We start from the raw sequence: 23,090 nt of genomic DNA, 5'->3' as shown, positions 1-23,090 counted from the left end.
GCTCAGCACCACATTCTCAAGGGCAATTAGAGATGGGCAATAAATGCTGGCCAAGCCTGCAAAACCCACATTCCATGAATGAATAAAGAAAACATCAAACCAGGGATCAATCCTGGTTCAATGAAGAGTGCAGAAGGGCATTCCAGGAGCAGTACCAGGCATACCTAAAAATGAGGCGTCAACCTGAAGCTATTAAGCAGGACTACTTGCATACCAAACAGTGAAAGCAGCAAGTGATAGATAGAGCTAAGCAATCCCACAACCAACAGATTAGATCTATGCTCTGCAGTGCTGCCACATTCAGTCGTGAATGGTGGTGGACAATTAACCAACTAACTGGAGGAGGTGGCTCCACAAATATCCCCATCCTCAATCATGATGGAGCCCAATACATCAGTGCAAAAGATAAGGCTGGAGCATTTGCAACAATCTTCAGCCAGAAGTGCCGAGTGGATGATCCATCTCGGCCTCCTCCTGAGGTGCCCCAGCATCACAGATGCCAGTCTTCAGCCAATTCACTGGATATTGCAAAGGCTATCGGCCCTGACAAGATTCCAGCAATAGTACTGAAGGCTTGTACTCCAGAACTAGCTGCGCCCTTAGCCAAGCTATTCCAGTGCAGCTACAACACTGGCATCTACCCGACAATGTGGAAATCTGCCCAGGTATGTCGTATCCACAAAAGGACAAATCCAACCCAGCCCCATCAGCCTACTCTCGATCATCTGAAAAGTGATGGAAGGAGTCATCAACAGTGCTATTAAGCAGCACTTAGACAGCAATAACCTGCTCACTGACACTCAGTTTGGGTTCCACCAAGGTCACTCAGCTTCTCACCTTATTACAGCCTTGGTCCAATTATGGACAGAACAGCTGAACACAAGAGGTGAGGTGACAGTGACTGCCCTTGACACCAAGGCAGCATTTGACCGGATGTGGCGTCAAGGAGCCCTAACAAAACTGGAGTCAATGGGAATCAGGAGGAAAACTCTCCATTGGTTTGAGTCATACCTAGCACAAAGGGAAATGGTTGTGGTTGATGGAGGTCAACCATCTCAGTCCTAGTCCATTACTGCTGGAATTCCCCCAGAGCAGTGTCCTAGGCCAACCATCTTCAGCTGCTTCATCAAACACCTTCGCTCCATCATAAGGTCAGAAGGGGATGTTCGCTGATGATTACACAATGTTCAGCACCATTCGCAATTCCTCAAGTACTGAAAAAGTCCTTCCCTTCTGCAGTAAGGCCTGGGCACCATTCAGGCTTGGACTGATAATTGGCAAATAATATTCACGCTACACAAGTACGAGGCAATGACCATCTCCAACAAGAGACAATCCAACTATCTCCCCTTCACATTCAATGCCATTACCATCACTGAATCCCTCACTATGAACATCCTGGAGGTTACCATCAACCAGAAACTGAACTGGACCAGCCATATAAATACTGTGGCTACAAGAGCAGGTCAGAGGCTGGAGATTTTGCAGCGAGTAACTCACCTCCTGACTCCCCAAAGCCTGTCCATCATCTGCACGGCTCAAGTGATGGGATACTCTCCGCTTGCCTGGACGAGTGCAGCCCCAACAGCATTCAGAAAACTCAACACCATCCAGGACAAAGCAGCCCACTTGACTGGCACCCCATCCACCACCTTCAATATCCACTCCCTCTAACACCAACGTAGAGTAGCATCAGTGCATACCATCTACAAGATACACTGCAGGAATTTACCAAAACTCCTTTGACTGCACCTTCCAAACCCATGGCCTCTACCACCTAGAAGGACAAGGGCAACAGATGCATGGGAACACCACCATCTACAGGCTCCTCTCCAAACCACATCCTGACATGGAACTACATTGCTATTCCCTCAGTGTCGCTCAGTCAAAATCCTGGAACTCCCTTCCTGACAGCACTGTGGATGTACCTACAACACATGGAACTACAGCAGTTCAAGAAGGCAGCTCACCACCACCGCAATTAGGGTTGGGCAATAAAATTGCTGGCCTAGCCAGTGGCACCCATATCCTTTGAAAAGATTGAAAAAATGTAGGACAGAAATCCTGCGTCCCCAAGACCTGCTGCTAATTATAGGCTGGCAGTTCTCATTATACTGTGTCCTGGAGTGGTGACTGCTGCTGGTGAAACATTTGGGGCCCATACCAGAGATCATTGTTAGATCCCTGGGGAAAGGTAATTGAGGGCGAGTTTGGGACTGCGGGGAATGGGGTGGGCTGTGAGGTGGGTGTCAGAGGAAAGGGCAGGGGGTTGGCTCTCTGCAGGACATGTAATGAGGGTGAGCTTAGGGGCGTGTGGGAAGGTGGTGGGTTGGGCACCCACCCTATTTTCCCTTCCCGATGCCAGGCCCCTTGGTCAGGCACTGAATGACCTTGCATGAGTGACCCAACACCACCCCAACCCTCCCCCCGCTCCCCATGCTGCTGGCTGAATACCTGTAGTGGCAGGATGAAGCCCTCAAGTAGGCATTAATTGCACACTTATGCCCTCACTTGGCATCCAGGCAATATGGTCAGACACAAGCCTTTCCACTCTACTTAATCAGCTGGAGGCGGGGATGCAGCGTGGTCTCTACCCTGCACTCTCCCATCTGATCAAACACCTCACCCATTAAATTCTGCCCCAGTTCATATGACTCATGAGTATAACACAAACTTTGTGATAGCATCACTAAAGAATTACAGCATTCAGTAACTGACAGGAGAGTAATATAAGATTACCCTTTGTAGCAGATTACAGTGTTGTCACTGTGCAATACTTACACAGTGAATTTCTATAAATGCGGCGATTAATGGATGTTATTCCAAACTATATAAGGAATATTCACGTACTACGTAAAATGGGGCAAGATTCTATTTGCTCTCACATCTTCTCCAAACTTTGTTTGCCTTCTATGCTTCCTATTTTACTTCCCCCAACAAACAATTCACAATCATAAAAATAGGACACGTTCAATTTGCTGATGTATTGAATCTATCTATCTATCTGGATGTCTGTTTGGCAGGTTACTCAGACGCATACTTTACAAACATGAAATTGTGGGCATGACCCACTGCAGTCCGACTAAAACCCACTTAGCTAATCCATCAGGCAACAACCTCCAGTATCCCTTCACAAGATTCATAATTCAACTCTTTCTTAAATGATTTACCTCCCACCCAGAAGTCCATTCCATGTAAGATCGATCTTTGCCTGAAGAAGAACATCCTGATGTCAGTCCTAAATTTGAAATTCACTGGCTTGTCCTCGTCTTACTGCTATAGAGAACTCAAAGTCATGCTTCAAATATCTTGCATGTCATTATTGTATTATTTACCATTATCAGACATTCCCAATAGCTTATTTCAACATTGAAAAGCCCAAGATTTTCTAGTGGTTCCTCAATCCTCTGACATTCAGGATAAATCTCATGATTCTTCTCTGGGCTGCGTCGTGCAAAGATGTCCTTGTGTCTTGCTGACTTTGGCAGGAGTTGTAAAACAGGTGGTAGAAGGGTGGCCACCCCTGTTATACACCCCATGGAAGGGAAATCAGGTAGTGTGTAAAACAAAAAGCATATCCATTGTCCTCCATTTTATGCTCTCGCTGTAAGTTCCATCCAATAATAAACTTAAGGTGTTGTGTAACCAAAAGACTGTACAATTGTTACATCACTTTCCCAACTTCACTTTTTTTAACCATATAATTCAGCATCACATTAGCTTTGTTGTTCCTTTCTGCAATGACTGGACATGTTGTTCCTTTCTGAAATGACTGGACATGTTAAGTCGTGAGCCTACCATTAGCCCCAGATCTCTTTCAATTTCACCTTATAGTACTTCACCTGTATTACCAGAACACACACCTTCCAGTTTTCATTCTTTATCATGTCATTTAAGGTCAAATTAATCATTTAAAACAATTACTATAGATATGCTTTAAATGTCAAACCTTTAAGCAACTGCAAAATTAAAATAAAATAAATGTGTACTGAAGAAAGATATTAGCATTACCGTGGCTTGTTTCAATGCTGAGGATTCCGTCACAGATTCATCTTGAGATTCTTGTGATATTAAACTGCCCATGATGAATATACTGTTTAAATGAAGAATCAGAGTGAAGATCCATTAATTTCAAATCAGACACAATTTAAATTTTGTAATGCAAATAACAGCAATGAACGATGTTTGCATGAAGAATATCCTGATGTCAGTCCTAAATTTGAAATTCCCTAGTTTGTATTATTCACCCTTATCAGACATCCCCAATAGCTCATTTCAACATTGAAAAGCCCAAGATTTTCTCAATCCTCAAACAGTAGCTATAAAATGTAAAAAGCACAAATCCGCACAATGCAAAGAATGATAGAAAATAGTATTAAGCGATTGTTTGGATTTGTTCCTAGGAATAAATTACGTACATGTTATGAGTTCTTCTCAATGAACAAGAAAAGCAAATATTGCAGGTGAACTTTCAGGAGATAAAAACTTTGAAACTTCTTTCAACCCTACGCAATCCGGCAAAACTTTAGATACCAAGCTAAATACTCACACCAACGTATTCATCCCTAACCACCTACATTCCACAGTCAAGTGTGTAGTCCACCCAAAACTTTAACCATTTATTCTTTTCAGTGAAAGAACCATTGCACAGGATGGTTGGGAATGTCCTAACTCCTCAAGTTTAGAGCTGATTGTTCCAGCTGGCTTTCACTGCTTCAGGCTCCTGGCACTTTAAAATTGTTCAAGAGTCAGGTGCTTGCAAATCTAATGTGTTTCAAATATTGCAAAATGTGTATGTTTCAAAGGAAGCTGTGCATATGCTCCACCTCCAAGAATGGCACAGAATGCAGTTTAAAACAATGCGGAGTTGTGTGTCTGACACTATACAGCACAGAATGCATTGCCACAACATTGTACAGGTGCATGTCTGTTTCTAATGTAGAGTGCAGTGTATAGCAACAGTGTACAGCTATGTAATAAAAACAAAATGTTTTAGAAATACTCAGCAAGTCTGGCAACATCTGTGGAGGGAGAAACAGAGTTAATGTTTTAAGTTGAATATGTCTCTTCTTCAAAACTGAAGGAGGGTAGAAATGAGATGGGGGAGGATGCCGAAGAACAAAAGGGAAGGCCTGGGATAGGGTAGAGGGCAGGAGAGATGAAATGACAAAGATGTCCTGGAACAAAAGGCTAAGGGAGTGGTAACAATTGCAGTAGGCAGACAAAGCATTTGACCAGAGTGAGTGTACATGCCAGAATAATGAACAGCTCTGTCCAAAAGCAAAAACATGAAGAACAAGATTAAAACTGGCACATAGCCAAAAAAAAAGCAAAATAGGGGACAGAGTTCATGGTTTGAAATTGTTGAACTCAACGTTGAGTCCATATGGCTGTAAAATGCCTGATCGGAAACTGAGGTGCTGTTCCCCCAGTTTGGGTTGAGCTACACTGGAACAATGAAGCAGGCTGAGGACAGAAATGTGAGTGTGAGAGCAAGGTGCTGAATTACAATGGCAAGCAACTGGAAGCTCAGGGCAATGCTTGCGGGCTGAGTGTAGGTGTTCCACAAAGTGGTTACCCTGTTTTCACATTTTTTGGAGATGTGAAATCATCCATTTTAGCAGGAAGAATAAAAAAGCAGCATAGCATCTGAATAGTTAGAGACTGCAGAGCTCTGATTTGCAGGGGGATCTGCATGAATCGCAGAAGGTTACCATATAGGTATGGCAAGTGATTATGAAAGCAAATAGAATGTTATTGTTTATTACGAGCGGAATTGAATACAAAAGTAGGGAGGTTATGCTTCAGTTATGCAGGATATTGGTGAGACCACATCTGGAGTACTATGTACAGTATTGGTCTCCTTATTTAAGAAAGGATGTAAACACGTTGGAAGCAGCTCAGAGAAGGTTTACTAGATAAATTCCTGTCACGAGCGGGTTGTCTTCTGAGGAAAAGTTGGACAGGCTACGCTTGTATCTGCTGGAGTTTAGAAGAGTAAGAGGCGACTTGATTGAAACATAGAAGATCCTGAGGGGTCTTGACAGGGTGGACGTGGAGAGGATGTTTCCTCTTGTGGAAGAATCTAGAACTAGGGTCACTGTTTAAAAATAAGGGGTCGCCCATTTAAAGCAGAGATGAGGTGAAATTTTTGAGCCTTTGGAACTCTTTTCCTCAAAAGGCGGCAGAAACAGAGTCTTTTCATATTTTTAAGGCAGAGGTAGATAGATTTTTGATAAGCAAGGAGGTGAAAGGTTATCAGGAGTAGGCGGGAAAGTGGAGTTGAGGTTACAATCAGATCAGCCATGATCTTTTTGAATGGTGGAGCAGGCTTGAGGGGCCGAGTGGCCTACTCCTGGTCCTAATTCATATGTTCATATATTTGTACGATGGTGGTATCACACTGGAGGTAGTGGAAATGGGTTACTTTGAAGGTGGACCAAGTGAAGGTGAGAGAAGGATGAAAATTGGAAGGAAAATTGATGAAATTATCTAGTTGTGGGTGGGAGCTGGAAGCAGCAGTGATACAGTTATCAATTTACTGGAAAAAGATTTGAGGGGGAGACCCAAACGGGCCTGGAACAAAGAATGTTCCATATACCCCACAAAAAGACAGGCAAAACTAAGACTCCTGTGGGTACCATAACAACACCTTATATTTGGAGTAAGTGTGGCAAGTTTGAAGAGAAATTTCTCAATGTGAGAACAATTTCAGCCAGATGAAGGAGGGTGGTGGTGGATGAGAAACAGCTCTGTGTCTGTCTCTAATATACAGAATGCAGGGCAACAGCAGTGTAGAGGTATTTTCTCTGTCAGTTCAGGTCCTTCAAGCCTACAGGTGACCAGCAGGTATGCGAATTATAACTTCTACACTGAACAATCTTCTCTGCTACAGCAATGTTATGAACAGCAGCACAAAATATCTATTTATACTAATTTGGGCTCAAGTTTATTATGTAAACTTAGGCTGACCGGGCTCCCATTTAGCCTTCTTAGCCGGCTTCAAACTACCCCAAAACCAATGTTTTAGTATCAGGGCTGATCCACTGCAATCCCCTCACATCAAAATTAAATATGTTATTCATTGATTTATAATTGAGCACTTTAAGAGGGTTATGGGTGTAATTCTACAATAATCTCCATGCCATTTATGGGCTGGATTTTACCAGCTCTCTATGGATGAATGATGGACTGGAATTTGAGTGGGGTGGGGATGGGGCGGGATCGGTGTAACATGGGGCTGAATTTTGACGTCGGCGAGCAGGGAGCTGGGCCCGCTCGCTGACGCGTAAAATGGCACGGGATGACGTCAGGGGGGAAGCCCCCAACATCATCCCGCCCCATTTAAACCTTCAGGAAGGCAGGCCCGCACCAACCTGTCAAAGGTCAATTGAGGCCATTGACAGGATCATTAAAACAAGTAAAGGACCTGCCCGTCCAAACTTAAGGTTGGCAGGCAGGCCAGGAGCCCTGGCGGGGAATAGGAAAAACATGAAACCTCATCCACCGGCGGGATGAGATTTCATGTAGGGATTTAAAAAGTTTAATAAAGTTTTAGTGTAAATTATGAACATGTCCCATTTCATGTGACATTGTCACATGAGGGGGACATGTTAAGGTTTTTTTTTCTCTATTTTTAATGTTTTTAGAACTGTCAGCGATCTCCCTGAAGCAGCACTTAGCCTCAGGGAGATGTGCACTCTTTTGTGCACATGCGCGAAAGAGCGCACTCTCGCTTTTGGGGAATCCCCCCCACCCGCACAGGAAGCACATAGCGCTTCCCGCCGGGCATCACGTTGGGCGGCCTTAATTGGCCCACCCACGTAAAATGGCGGCGGGGCCCGCTTCGCCAGCGGGGATCGGCTCCCCGCCCGCTGGAGATCAGGTCGGGCCTGCCCACCCAGAAGGCAGAAAATTCTGCCCATGATGTGAGAAGGTGGGGGGGTGCAGAGTGACCGGTACCTTCCTGCCACCATGGAATTTTACCAGTGCTAGGAATGGTGAAGGATGGCCCTGCTGCCCAAAGGCCAATTGATTTACTTAAGTAGCCAATTTAGGGCCTCTTCTAACTGCTGCTGGCGTTTTACCAATGGCAAGTTGGCCCTCTTCTGAGTCCAGAGATTGCCTGGTATATCCTGGCAGTCTCCCTGTGGGCTCAGGTGATGGCCTTCCTCATTGGTCGCACTATGATAAACAGAGGGGCTCCCAACATCAATGGCCACCCCCACGGCAACACCCCCTGCCTTCACCAATCCCCAAATTCATCAGGGCCTTCACGACTGGCCTTGGCGACCTGCCATTTACCGATCGCAAGGGTGGCCTGCTTCCATGGCATCCTCTGTTGGGTACAGTCCCTCCCGATGGTGCTTCTGAAGCTGCTGAGCTGCCAGCCCTCAGGTTGGTCAGCAGTTTTTGGACATGGGCACCATCCTTTAAAGGGTCAGGAGTCTCGACGGCAATCAATTAGTTGCCGGACTGCTGAAAATTACAACCAGGGGTCCCACAAACAGCCGAGGTGGGGTTGGCCCTGGCTTTCGGGCGCATCATCAGGGGTCCTGCAGCGGTGCCAAAATTCCAGCCTCAGGGGTTCCCTGGTTAAAACCCCAAAGAGTGACTGTTGCGCCCCACCACCAAGGAGTGGGTTCAGGACTCGGAAACGGCTCCTGTTTCCGGCCCTCAAAGCGAAAATTCAGACTGTTGTGTCTATGGTGACTGGAGTATCTTACAGTGCTTGTGTTTTGATGATAACTGATAAACGTTCTCTTTAAAACTGAGTATTACTCAGAAAGAAGGAAGGAGAGGGGGATTAAAAGGGAAAGGAAATTAAAGATGGTGGGAATGAGAAAATGAAGGAAGGAATGAGCAAGCCAATGAATGAGAAAGGAGAATTGGGAATGTGAAATATAATGAATATATGCAATTCAGAAAGGAAGAATGAGAGAGGAAAAGGAAATGAAAGTGGCCAAGAGGGACCGAGAGAAAAGAAAAGCGGGTGAAAAAGAAATGAAGCAGAGAAACAGGAGGAATGAGGGGGAGTTTAAATGAGAAAATAAAATCCAGATTATTAGTAAGTAGTTAGAAACAGTCATCCTAACAGGCAATGTTTCAGAATTTACACAATAATATACCAGTATTTACTGTGAGAATATCTGTGGGCATACGAGTACACGGTGTTCACATTTGCAGGTGTTAGCTGGTACATGATTTATGTTTCTGGCTATTGAGCTTAGTCAGCTGGCTTAGAAAGCCACTCCTGTAAAATAGCAACTTCAAAATAAAACTCATCTTTGTATCGACATAATATTGGCTGTTTCAAATGAGGCAAACCTAGTAACAGCACTAAGCATTCCCATGTGAGACACAGATCAATAAACTGCAGTATGTCCTCTTCATTTCTACATTGTCCCAAACATCGATCTTACTCCATGAAGTGATCCTGTTACACTAAGAGGATGTCATTTTTATTTCTTCACATTCATCCCTTAGAGAAAAGTCTGAAGCAGTGGAAGGATCCACAGGCCAATTACATTCTGACAGGCTGTGTCATGAATGTGTCTTCCATCTTTATACCAGACCATCCCCCACTGAGGATGGGCGGGATTTTCTCATGGGCTGAGGGATCCCAAAATTAAAAGCAAATGAGGGTCCCAAACTTGCACTCTTTGGGTGCCATATCAGTGGGAGCTATTTTCCAGGAGGCAGCCTTCTAATTGGCCACATTCATGCTCACTGTCCTATTAAGGGCAGCAGGCAGGCACCCACGCTAAAAGCAAAATACTGCAGATGCTGGAAATCTGAAATAAAAACAGAAAATGCTGGAAAAACTCAACAGGTCTGGCAGCATCTGTGGAGAGCAAAACAGAGTTAACGTTACGAATCCGTATGATCCTTCTTCAGGGCAGGCACCCAATGCTGCCAGTCCAATCAGAGGATGGTTGCTCTAGAGCCTTGGCAGCTCCACCAGGAGAGGTGGGCGCTGCTGTGGCAGGTCTGAGAACACAAGGATGCTTCAAAATGGAGGTGTAAAAATAATTCAATGTTTTATAGGGGGAAGGTGGCAGGCTCCTCAGGTCAGAGCAGAACCCACAAAGTCAACCCTAATTGAGTCCTTCACTATTTGAATTTGCCAGCCTGCGTTCTGCTTCTCCAGCTGTTCCTGGGAAACATTCCCGGCAGCAGGAATGGGTGACGGAGCCACCCTGAAACAGCCTCCCCACTCAGCACCTACTGCCTCCACTCCTGCTCCGCCATAGGCCTGGAAAATTCAGGTCAATATCACAGAATGAGGCTTTGCAGAACTTAGACTGCAGTACAAATTGAAATTGCCTGATTCAGTTCACAACCGAAATGAAATTGCTGTGCTTCCAGAAAATACTTTTTTATTTTTATTACATTGGCATGTTTCTAATCTGTTTACTTTTTCTAGGCATCAAATCTTGGAACTTCTCAGATTAGAAGAATTAGTACCGGGCCGTAACTTTTGAGCTCCAGGGTGGTGTATCTGGTGGATACCCCAAAGATGGGCTGGGAAACACCCACTCCTGGAAGTTCCCAGGTAAGGACAGCATGGCAATTGCCTGGTGAGTTCAAACTTCCTTTGGGCAATTGTCCTGCTTTGGGAACCACCCAAAAACACAGTTAAAATCACAAACTTCGAATGGTTCTGACTGTTACCCAGGAAAAAGTTAGAAGAATTATCACCACTTCTAGCTTCTCCCGACTCCCAGCTCCCCCCCACTCCCAACTACCCCCAACTCCCAACTGCCCCCACCTCTGTATCCCAACTCCCCCTCCATTTCCTAACACCCCCCTACTCCAGACACTCCCCCAATTCCCGACCACCCCCAAGTCTCCCAAATCCCCTCCCAACTCCTCACACCCACCCCGGCCCCTGACTTCCCCGACCCAACCCGACTCCACTCCCCCAATTCCTAAACCAGACCAGACCCAACCCGACTGCCTCCAGGGCCGACCCCCCAACCCAATCCCCCAATCCCTACCAAATACTAACACTTACCTTATATACTTCCCTTCTCCCTGACTTGTGAAAGAACTTTAAACTTGGCTGGACCTTTAAACATATCTGGTTTACAACAGTGGTTTACAAAAGAGGCGAGGCTTACTTAACTGCGACTGAGCTGCCTTCGACTGTAAGCCTAGGGAGCCAACTGCATTACACAAATCTTGCCCGGCCTGAATTGGAAGGTCAGGCGAGATAGGAGCGGTTGAATTTCAAGGTAAGTAACTGTGAGCAGAGTGGCAATCTGACTCAATCTGCCACTCCACCGGAAGTTACAGGCCATAGTATTTACCAACTGATCTCTGGGAAGGCTATAGTGAGACAGTGCAGAGAAAAACTTTCCAGATAGATTTTAATTGGTATATTAGTAATACTACTGCAGAAATCAATTAAGGAATACTGTTCCTACAAAGTGTTGTTAAGACTTAGCAGGTCAGGCAGCATCAGTGGCAAACGAAACAGAGTTAATAGGCTGAATGTTACATTGGGACCGCATCTGCTGACACAAAAGTTGGTGGTGAGCCCACGTGGACGTGGCCAATTCACCTTGCAACCGGTTTATGGCCATCAGGTCTTTAATTAGCTTGACGTGATATTCCACTGCATCAAAGGGAAATCCCACCTCTGAAAACTGCCAGCCAATCAAATGTCCCAGCAGTGTTACCAGGAGTGGTGGCCATTGCTGGGAGTGCAGGCAGTCCCCAAAGGCAAACAGCATAAAGCCCGGACATACAGGTAAGTCCAAAGACTTGCCAGGGCCAGTTTGGAAGCCCCAGTGAGGAGGCAGGTGGGACCATGATAGACCAGGCAGGCTGGAGGGAAACAGTGAGAGTAGAATTTTTTTGGAAGGGATGTCTGATGGGCACAGGGTGCCTGACCAGAAGGCAAACACAATCTCCCCCTCCCCCCACCCCCGCCCACCCAACCAGCCTGGCTACAATTCTTGTAAGGTTTAAGGTTTTACTGGGCAGACTGGATACTGGGAGGCAGCTTCCCCCGCTGTGGGCAAAAATTTCAGTGGTGGTGGGAGGAGGCTCTAAAGTGGTCATTAATTGGTCACTTACAAGCTTATGGGTGAGTGGGCCACCCAACACCTTGTTGTGAAACTATGTTTTATATTAAAAAATGATATTTAAATTTACTGAAAACTCTGATTATATATTTTTTAAAAGTCCAAAGCCACATTCCAGTGCCTTAGGATCACAGTCAAAGATAGCTGCACATTTGCATCATTGTATCAGCTGCATTCCAAAACTATTGAAATGGAGGCAACCTGTCTGCAAAGCCACACCAAGCATAATGGTCTTGAAAGAAATGACTGGGGGCCATCCCTTATCCCATTAGCAAAGTGTCCAGACAATGACCTGGGTGGAGTTAAACCATTAAATTTAATGGAAAATGGGACCCTGGCTAAGAGAGGACTTCCCAGCCATGATCTAATCACGGTCACTGGAATACACTGGCCACAACCATATTTAGGTCACTGGTAAGTTGGAGAGATAAGGTCATGTAACAAGCCAACTCTGTGTGTTTAAGCACCTGTTTTCTCTGCAGAACTAGACAAGCAATTGAGATGCTGAAGGAACAAGACCCTGAGTGGGTTTCTTGCCCCTCTCTCCATCCAATTTGCAAGTTTCTGAGCCCTATCTGCTGATTTTGACTATACAGGTGCCAGAGACCAAGATTTTAAAAAGAACTCAACCCAGCGCTGCTGTCTTCAGAAGAACAGATCAATAGTCTGTCTACAACTTTAAACTGCCCCAATGCTGAAAGCAGCAGGGCCACCCAGTGAAAGCATCAGGACTGCCAAGTTCAGCCTGAAGGCAACCAGGTCACCAACCTTCAGGTATAACCCTATAATTTACTGGACTCTAAATTATTTAATCTAACCTCCCCGCTCTGTATCTATTTGTGTCTGTGTGAACTTCAAACTTGTGCGTGTGTGTGTGTGAAAGTCGGAGCACTTTTATTATTTTACTAAGACTGGATTAAGTACAATAAAAACTATCCTCTTTTCTTTTTAAAGCTCAAGAAAACCTGTCTGATCATGTATTTTATGGTCACAGCACTTAAACACTCACTGAATTAGCAAGTATATTCATTTTTTAAAAAGAAACCTGTTACATGCAAACAAGGAGGGAAAAAAGAGAGGAGCCATTCAACCCTTCCTCACCTGATCATAACAGCCTCCCCCGCCACAGGTAAAATACACACAGGAGCAGCTGGGTAGATGGTGGGAACAGCGCTACTGCCATGATACCCAATTTGAGAGCTCCACCCTCCTGCCAACCCATCCCTGGGGGAGTGTAAAATTCTGGCAAATGTTTCAGGTCAATAGTGTTCATCACAACTGGAAAAGGTTAGAGGTGTAACAGATTTTTTAAAGCAAGTTCAGAGCCAAGGGAAAAGGGGTAGGTTGTGATGGAGCAAAGGAAAGAGCAAGGCTGATATTTGTGATAGTGTGGAAGGCAGGAGTGATTACTTAGGATATACGGCATTGAAACAGGCCACTCAGCCCAACCATACAGGTGTTTCTGCTCCACTCGAGCTATTTCTATCCGCTCCATCAAAACCTTTCATAAATTTAAAGACCTCGATTAGGTCACCCTACTGCCTTCTCCTTTCAAGAGCAAAGAGGTCCAGCCTGTCAATCCTTTCCTGATATATATACCCACCCATTTCTCACAGGATCATTGTAAATATTCTCTGCATCATTTCCAGTACTTCTGTATCATTTTCATAATATGGCAACCAGAACTGCATGTGGTAATCTAGTGTTGCCTAACCAAGATCCAACACAGGTTTAGAATATCTTCACTACTTTTCAAATCCATTCCTCTAGAAATAAAGCCTAGCACTTGTTTTTTTTAAATGACACTAATCTGTGGCGCAACTTTTAGTGATTGTTTTGTTTATACTCCAAGGTCCCTTTGTTCCTCTACCCCGCCTAGACTCGCACCTTCCAAGTAATAAGTGACCTTCCGATTTTTCCTACCAAAATATGCCTCACATTTATCGGTGTTGAACTTCATTTGCCAATACTTCGTCCATTTTGCAAATTTATTCATGTCCTCCTGTAATTTGTTGCAGTCCTTCTCAGTATCGACAACCTTCCCCAATTTGGTGTTATCCACATATTTAGAAATTCTGCTTTGATTCCAAAGTCCAAATCATTAATGTAAACTGTGAACAGCAGTGGCCCCAGCATTGATCCCTGTGGAACATACTTCCCACCTTCTGCCACTATGAATAATTATTCTTTATTCTCACTGTATGCTTTCTATCTTGAAGCCAGCTAGCAATCCATTCTGCCACATATCCTCTGACTCCACATTCTCTGACTTCATTCATCTATCGTGGGGCACCAAATTGAAGACCTTTTGAAAATCCAGTTAAATTATTTGTACTGCATGACCATTGTCAACTCTCTCTGTTACCTCCTCAAAGAATTCAACAAGGTTGGCCAGGCAAGATTTTCCCTTTTGAAATCCATGCTGACTATTCATACTTATATTTTTTGTTTCTAGGTGTTCTTCTTTTCTTTCCTTAAGTGTGAATTCCAGTATTTTTACCATCACGGATGTTAAGCTGGCTGGTCTATAATTCACCGGGCATATTCTGCTCCCCATCTTAATCATAGGAATTACCTCAGCTATTTGCCAGTTCTCTGTCACTACACCATTTTCTAACAATTTGTTAAATATATGTACTAATGCCTCTGCTATCCCTTCCCTAGATTCTTTTAAAATATGTGGACACATTCCACCTCAAGCAGGGATTTTATCGCCTTTGAGTTTATTTAATTTATTCAATACATCTTTTTTATTTTAAACACACTTCTCATTACTCATCTCATCATTCAATGTCATGTCTATTGTTTTTAACTCCCCGGTAAATACTTAAGCAAAATAATTCTTTCATAGCTCTGCCATCTCTTCATTGTGAACCTGTGGTTAAATGGCTAGAGTTCCCTGCAACTAAATGGCTAGAGGGTTAATGGTACAAAGTAAAAATGAGTGGGAATGGAATGAATAAAGAAATAAAAGGGTCCAAAAGAGGTGTAAATTGTTACAGCAGAACTATTACCAGCACCTGCTGCATGAGAAAATGTGAGCAATGGATATGATTTATACTCAATATTGAGGCTGCAAAGGCTGTAAATACCTGATCAAAAGATCAGGGGAAGAATTTCCCCCCCATTTGGGGGGGGGGGGGGGGAGTTCAGGAATGGGCGCGTGCGGGCACGCCTCCAATCAGCGCCCTCAATCGGGGGCGTGCCGCCATTTTATGTGGACAGGCCAATTAAGGCCTGCCCAGCGTGACATCTGCCAGGAAGCACTATACACTCCCTGTGCAGGCGGAGGGGAGATGACAAATTCTCTAAGCGGGGAGTGAGCTCGCATGCGCGCGAAAGAGCGCACTCATCTCCCTGAGGCTAAGTGCTGCCTCAGGGAGATCGGCGCCAAATTTAAATATGGTACATGTAGAGAAATGAAATTACCCTGACATGTCCCCTCATGTGACACTGTCACATGAGTTGGGACATGTCCATCACTGTTAAGTAAACTTTTATTAAATTTTTATAAACTTACAGGAAACCTCATCCCGCCCATGGATGAGGTTTCATGCTTCTTCTGAAGCCTGCCAGGGCTCCCGGCCTGCCCGCCGACCTTAAGGTTGGACGAGCAGGTCCATTAATTAGTCTAATTACTTTATAAATGGCCTCAATTGGCCATTGACAGGTCGGCGGGCACACAGCTGATGCGGCTGAGCCCCTGCCGGCCTGAAAATTGAAATGACATGGAGTGACATCGGGAGCTCCACCCGACGTCATCCCGCATCATTTTACGCATTGACGAGCGGGCCCCACCCCCCCACTCACCGACCTCAATATCCTGCCCTGGGTGTTCCTCGAGTTTGATTTGAACAGCTTAGGAAACCAAAAACAGAACGGTCAAGTGGGAGTGGGCTAAAAAATTGAATTAGCAAGCAGCCAGAGAATCAGGGTCTTGCTTGCAGACTAAAAGGTGATCAGTAAAGCAATCACCCAATCTGCAATTAGTCTCTCACATCTCTTTGATGATCACAATCTCTAAGTGTACACTATTAAATAAAACTAGACACAGTGATACCATTAAGATAGAATTTGTTTTGGCTTTTGGTAAATGGTTTGCAATATGAACTTCTTAAAACATTAACTTTATAAATTTGACTAAAGGTTATGTACACAGAGGTATAGGATTTGCACTATCAACAAGCCATTACTGCTCGATGAATCATGAATAGATTCACACCTTGTTTGCATACTTGTTATATTCACTGATGGTTCAAATCTTTCTGAAAATAATATTTGTTAGCACAACTTCATTTTGAACCAAGTACCTTTGTTTTGCCTTGTTTGCCACAGGTATTGCTTTATTCTTCTAATTCATATTATTGAACATAAGTAAGTAGGATTAGTTTGACACAATATTATATTATTTAGTCCTTAAAACGGATTTCCTCCACAGACCACGTACAAACTGCACTATTATGGACTTTACCTTAGCCAAAGATCTAAGTGAATAATTAAAAAGAAAATAACATAAATAATTATGTTCTGAATTTCTTCCTGGTACAAAACTCCAGAAATCTGCTAATGAAACCTATATTGTTAGTCAGCCAAGGCTAATTGCTTTCTATGGTCCCAGTCACCACAGGAACCACTGTGTTCCATGGTATAATTAATCACCTGTTCTGATCTCCATAACGTTCAGATCAATTTCTATTCAGATTTTTGTCTACCAGCATACTTTGTACTTAATATCCTCAGTTTCTTCCACTTCTTTATCTGTTTAAAGCTGCTGGAACCAAGCTGGTCCAGATTAGCCTCGACAGTGACTGTCCCAGAAATGGGACCAGAATCACAAACGAGGGACAAAAATGAATTTGCAATTTGTTCAGTATGCCCACAATAATAGAAGGATCCTGGCAAGATAGCGGGATTACTGGAGCTTCATTTGAAAAAAAAAAGTTTTCTATATTTTAACTGGTAGAATAGATACTATTGTAAGCATTGTCAAACAGATTGAAGAAGAAAATTTAGGAGGTTTTTTTTATTCAACGCACTCACTATATTCAGGAAAAAATAACTTGTTATTCTGAAACAAAGAAACAATTTTTTCTAATTACCTGCAGACAAGCAGATCCATAGGTGACTGGTCTGAATTCACAGTCCCTGTTATTTGCAATAGAGCAATTCCAGTGCACTGCCCATGAGAGAGCCCAAATATTCTAGTGTTCTACCAGCTGGGAATAATTTGTTCCTTTTATTTTAAATTTTACTGAGGGCATTATCTTCCTCTATATAAAAAGGGTTTTTTTTTAAACAATCTTCCAAACTTCCCTACTCTTTTAAAGAGTGCCAGTTTTATTTTTTACTATGGAAGCAGAGCTTTACTTGATACAAGCACCACAACTCTGCTGTGAATATATTTTTGAAGCTACTAAATGTAAGTTGTAAACTGTTAGTGCTCAATGGTTACATGGGATAATGCTGCTGTCATTGTAAAGCAAACTATGACAATCTGTCACAAGAGATTTATAAGCAGCATTTGAAAGATTTGGAGGCAGAATTTTCCCAGCCCAGTAGAGGCCAGTTCAGTAGTGACCGGGAAAGTCCCGGAAATCGGCATTTCGCCCTGCTCTTAGCAAGGTCCCACCAACAGCAATGAGGTGAATGAAAATAATCTCTTCTAGTGTGTTGATTGATTGATCGATATTGGCCAGGACACCACGATCCCATGTGTTTCACAATTCTGAAGTGGCTTAATAGCCATCTAACTATTTGTGTAGCAGCTGCAGAGGTGAACAGTGCTGTGGAGGGTGGAATTCAGCAGGAACCCATGCACGATGCTACAGAATGAAAGTTTGTTTTATTGCCAGGCCCCTTCAGAGTTATTTGATGGGATTTTGAAGAGCTGGACTGATTTTTTCACATTTCCATGAAGGCCAAGTGGCACTAAGCATCTTGAAAAGTTGTTGGGAAGGTGAGTGGCATCCCCAATCTCCTGGATATGGAATCATACAGAATCTTGCAGCACAGAAGGAGGCCATTCAGAGTTAAATACCATCTAAAAACAGAGATAGGAGCTGTGATCATATAATGGATGCTGCTTGTAAAATACATGTTACGTTATCACAGTACCAGCCAAAATGGTGCGAATATACTCAAAAGAAGGCCTTTGAAAGAGCATATGGGGTAAATCCTGTCTGTCATTACAAACAATCACACAGTACCTTCAAATCTCAAAAAAGTGTGGGAGCAGCTGAACAAAAGTCCACTGCATGTGCATTTACTGTCATTCTCATCCTAAGAATGAATCGGAATGCACCATTAATTTGGCATGGCAGAGCACAAATGACCCATTTCCTGTGAATTGAAATAACTATCTATAATTTCCGCATAAATATAAAATAACCTTTCCTCATTGCCATTTTGCACAATTATACATTGTGCTTCTTCTAAGTGAATTTATCATGCAGCAGCGGAGCTAGACATGCAGGAGGAATGACAGCTACATCAACTTGTGCTGAAGCAGATGATGGCACCTTACAAGCCCACATTCTCCAACAACCTGAGACAAGATAGAGGTCAGGCTTTTGCTGTTTGGCACTCATGTTGATGTCAGTCCTGTGTCAACACCAAGCCCAGCACAACTGTCAATGGAACATATCTTGGGCCTGGGATGTCGCAATGACACCTCACAAACCTTCTGGAACTGATCATCACCAGCCAGCCATCTGCAAAGCAGCCACCAATCCCAGGTAAGTGCCCAGGAATTACAACAACTAGATGTAAATTAGGACTGAAGTAACATTCAGGCTATAGGGTCATGGCAGTATCCACAATCGCAATCATCTCACTGTGCTTTTTGAAACGATTTCCATAATTAATCATAAAAATCTTTGCACGTTAATGTACTCTTATCACAGCATCATAATTCTGCACATGGACTCCAAACAGCAAAAGTAGACTAGGCAGAGAAACACAGTGAGGCACAAAAGGATTAAGATCAAATGTCGGCATGCTCAATAGATGGATATTTCTTATCCTGTTCACGTTGTAGCCCTCCAGATAATTGGGCAACCGAAGGCTATTGCCACATTATAATAGAAAGTAATACTAAGTAATGTACCATGGGCACTGTACAGGGCAACTGCATAATTCTATGTACTAGAAGTAAAAATAAGAGGGATAGATATTGTCAAGAGGGTGTTGAGAGAGACCGAGGAATGCTAGTTGACTTGTCATTCACCATGCTAAAAACAATGTGAGAAGCAGTAGCAAAGTAAGTAGGATGCTGTGTTATATTCCAAGTCAGTTGAGCTTAAATTCCCAGAAGTCAAGCTGGAATGATATAGTGTGCTGGATGGATGGAGGTGAAGTATCACATACAATTCTGGACATAACAGACCATTCAAGTCCTAGTCAGTGAAGAAGAGAAAGATGAGGCTGATCCCCAGTATTGGACAGAGGAGCTTTGAGAAGTGATTTACTTAGCTAACGTCCTTCAATCTCACAAAGAAATATTTCTGAGGGGATATTAAAGAAATGTCATTCTCAATAGGATAGAAAAAAAATAAAGCAAAAGAGCTTTCAGATACATTAAAGCTGTCAGGCAAGAAATTCAAATGTAATGTAATTGATAAATTTAGGACAGAAATTCAAGAATTATTTTCTTAAATAGAGCTTTATAAATGACTGAAACAGGTTGCTTGGATGGTTGAGGCCAGGACACTAGACTCATTTAAAAGCCCTAGCAAAACTGCAGTCAATGGGGATCAGGGGAAGAACTCTCCACTGGCTGGAGTCATGCCTAACACAAAGGAAAGATGGTTGAGGCTGTTGGCGGTCACTGCAGGAGTTCCCCAGGATAGTACCCTAGTCCCAATCATATTCAGTTGCATCAATGACCTTCCTTCCATCATGAGGTCAGAAGTGGGATGTTCGCTGATGATTGCACAATGTTCAGCACCATTCATGACTCTTCAAATACTGAAGCAATCCATGTCCAAATGCAGCAAGACCTGGACAACTGATAAGTGGCAAGTAACATTCGCGCCACACAAGTTCCGGGCAATGACGCTTTCCAACAAGAGAGAATCTAACCATCTCCGCTTGTCATTCAATGGCATTACCATCGCTGAATCCCCACTATCAACAGCCTGGGGGTTACCACTGACCAGAAACCAAACTGGGCAAGCCACATAAACACCCTGGCTCCAAGAACAGGTCAGAAGCTAGGAATCCTGCAGCGAGTAAATCACCTCCTGAATCCCCAAATCCTGTCCACCATCTGCAAGGCACAAGTCAGGAGTGTGATGGAATACTTTCCACTTGCCTGGATGAGAGCAGCTGCAACAACACTCAAGAAGCTCGACACTATCCAGGACAAAGAAGCCCACTTGACTGGCACCCCATCAACAAACATTCACTCCCTCAGCCACCAATGAACAGTAGCAGCAGTGTGTACCATCTACAAGATGCACTGCAGGAACTCACCAAGGGCTTCTTCAACAGCACCTTCCAAACCTATTACCACTACCATCTAGAAGGACAAGAGTAGAAGATAGATGGGAACACCAACACCTGGAAGTTCCCCTCCAATCACACACCATCATGACTTGGAAATAAATCACCGTTCCTTCACTGTCACTGGGTAAAAATCCTGGAACTCCCTCCCTAACAGCACTGTGGGTGTGCCTACAGCACATGGATTGCAAGAGTTCAAGAAGGCAGTTCACCACCATTTTCTCAAGGGCAATTAGAGATGGGCAATAAATGCTGGCCTAGCCAGTGACACCCACATCCCATGAATAAATTAAGAAAGACATGGATGAGGCTGTGAAGTTGGGACTGTTTTCCTTGGACAGGCTGAAGGCTGAGAGGAGACTTGATAGAAGTTTTCAAAATCATGAGGGGGCTGGACAGAGTATATAGGGAGAAGCTGTTCCTGCTCATAAAAGGATCAAGAACGAGAGGGCACAGGTTTAAAGTGGTTTGAAAAAAGGTGCAAATGTGACATGAGGAAAAACTTTTTCACACAGCGAGTGGTTCGGGTCTGGAATGCACTGCCTGGAAGTGTGGTGGAGGCAAGTTCAATTGAGGCATTAAAGAGGGCATTAGATGATTATTTAAACAGAAACAAGCTGCAGGGCTATAGGGAAAAGGCAGACCAATGGCACTAGGTAATAATGCTCATTTGGAGAGCTGCTGCAGACACAATGGGCCAGATGGCCTCCTTCTGTGCTGTTAAGATTCTGTGATTTTGAGGTAGAGGTAGAGGCAAAGTTTACAAAGTTGGAATGCAATCTATGTGATGGCAGAACCTGAGCTTGGCATTGCTTAGGATGCCTTAAAACAGTCTGTTTCAAACTGAGACAAGTGGATGGAGTGAGGGACAAAATAGTTCAGAAACTGAAGAACCACTTCAGTACTCAACTAGCACTCAGGTCTGGCTATCGGCACCATTGTAATTTATAACCTGTGGTGTCAATATGTAGTGACACCATGAACCACTGGAGCAAGACATAGGTATTATCGCCTCATCATCAAGGCTTCCTTCCATCCTTAAAAACCTCAGTAAAGTTGGATTTGTGGAGAATGTATGAATTATGGGACCATCTTGGGAAGCAGGCATCAATATAAACAATCTAAAGTATTTGCTTTTATACTATATGCATATTAGACTAGAACTCTACTTGGACCTTGAAGCTACAATTGACACAGAAACTGAGAGATGCTGTTACATTGGCAACCATGGGGATACTATAGTGCTGATCGAAGACTCTGCCTGTAACTTATCCTTCAGTCGGTGGCAGAGGTCAGTAGACATCTCCCTGGAGAACCTTAGCTTTTGCTGGTCATTATGGACAAGTAGCTACACCTTCAGTTGGGAGTAGTTTGTGTATGCGCCTATGCTCCTGCAACAATATACATTCTCATTCTTAAAAAGTATGCACTCAGCTCACATGCCTTAGTTGTCACCCCAACCACATGGTAGCTATAAAGTTTCAATGTTATTTTAAAAGCCGTTTTAAAATGGTCAATTACAGACAAAGCAATGTTAAACTGTGTAATATTCTGGTAGTTTTTCTATCAGTTAAATCTACACTATCAATAGTAATTTGTCCAGCTATTGCAGAAAGAGGATAGTCGATAGCACAATCCTATCAGCAATGACTGGTTAGGGCTTGAAAATGGACAATGGCTGAACACGTGAGCCTGTGAAAAAGGCACCCTTCTTACACTTGTTGAACACGAGCTTTCAAGAAAAAAGTGTTATTGTACCTCAGCAAATGTACCGATAAGTGTGAATATTATTGTTCCCAAAGATAAAAAAAATAATTTCTGAAAACGAAAGGGGAATTTTCCTTCACTTTTGTTTCAGTTTTGCCAAAACATCGTATTTTAAAGTTAATATATATATTCTAATTTATGAAATAAGCTCCCTGAAAATATCATGACTTCAATCACGTTCTGGCACATTTTTTAAAATGTCGCAATAGGCTCTTAAATTTGCGAGGCGGGGCGTCTTCCTCCAGACGAATGTGGATTAATCTGCAAGGAAAAGAGGTAAGACTTGCCTGCAATAATCTACCTGCAGTTCGCTCTCCTCAGCGCAGATCCGATTGCAGTCAGATACAAGAAGTGGTAACTCAAGTGCTAACTGCTATCGTTTCCTTCCACTGGCCGGCTTTCTTGTCACTGGTGGCCAGCCTCGCCGGCTATAAACTGCTACCTCGGAGCTGAAGTTTAACACAATTGCTTAAGGGTGGAGCTGTCACTGCCATCCGCAGTCCTTGTCAGATCGTGCCTGGGGTTGGTGTGGCACTTCGGGAAAAAAAATCCAACACGCAAACAGTTTCTCAAGAGAACTTGCAGCAGAAATTTAGTAACAATGAAAAATATCTACCCAACCCACATAAGGTCAGCACATGCCAACCAAAGTGGACGATCTAAAATACTGGAGCAGCTAACAACGTTTTTCTTAAAAACTAGTAATACTGTAAGGGATTCACTACATAA

The 23,090-nt window shown here is 43.5% G+C and overlaps 1 protein-coding gene across 3 annotated transcripts in view; it reads right to left on the bottom strand.

Moving 5' to 3' along the window:
* Window positions 1-22,888, bottom strand: part of bcas1 (brain enriched myelin associated protein 1) — a 169,306-nt gene extending 146,418 nt beyond the window's left edge. For 2 of the 3 annotated variants that reach the window (XM_078555364.1, XM_078555362.1), the window contains exons 1-2: window positions 22,663-22,888; window positions 4,012-4,093 (exon numbers count right to left, since the gene is read on the bottom strand). In XM_078555364.1, the coding sequence (XP_078411490.1) occupies window positions 4,012-4,083 (72 nt within the window). In that variant the 5' untranslated portion in view covers window positions 4,084-4,093; window positions 22,663-22,888. The remainder of the gene's footprint in view (window positions 1-4,011; window positions 4,094-22,662) is intronic. The other variant, XM_078555361.1, reaches the window with a different exon arrangement.
* Between the last annotated feature and the right edge of the window lie 202 nt (window positions 22,889-23,090).

This window comes from Cetorhinus maximus, chromosome 13, assembly GCF_964194155.1.
Source record: "Cetorhinus maximus chromosome 13, sCetMax3.hap1.1, whole genome shotgun sequence".
Lineage (NCBI taxonomy): Eukaryota > Metazoa > Chordata > Chondrichthyes > Lamniformes > Cetorhinidae > Cetorhinus > Cetorhinus maximus.
Note: the sequence above shows the minus strand (reverse complement) of the source record. Positions and strands in the feature narration are given on the sequence as shown.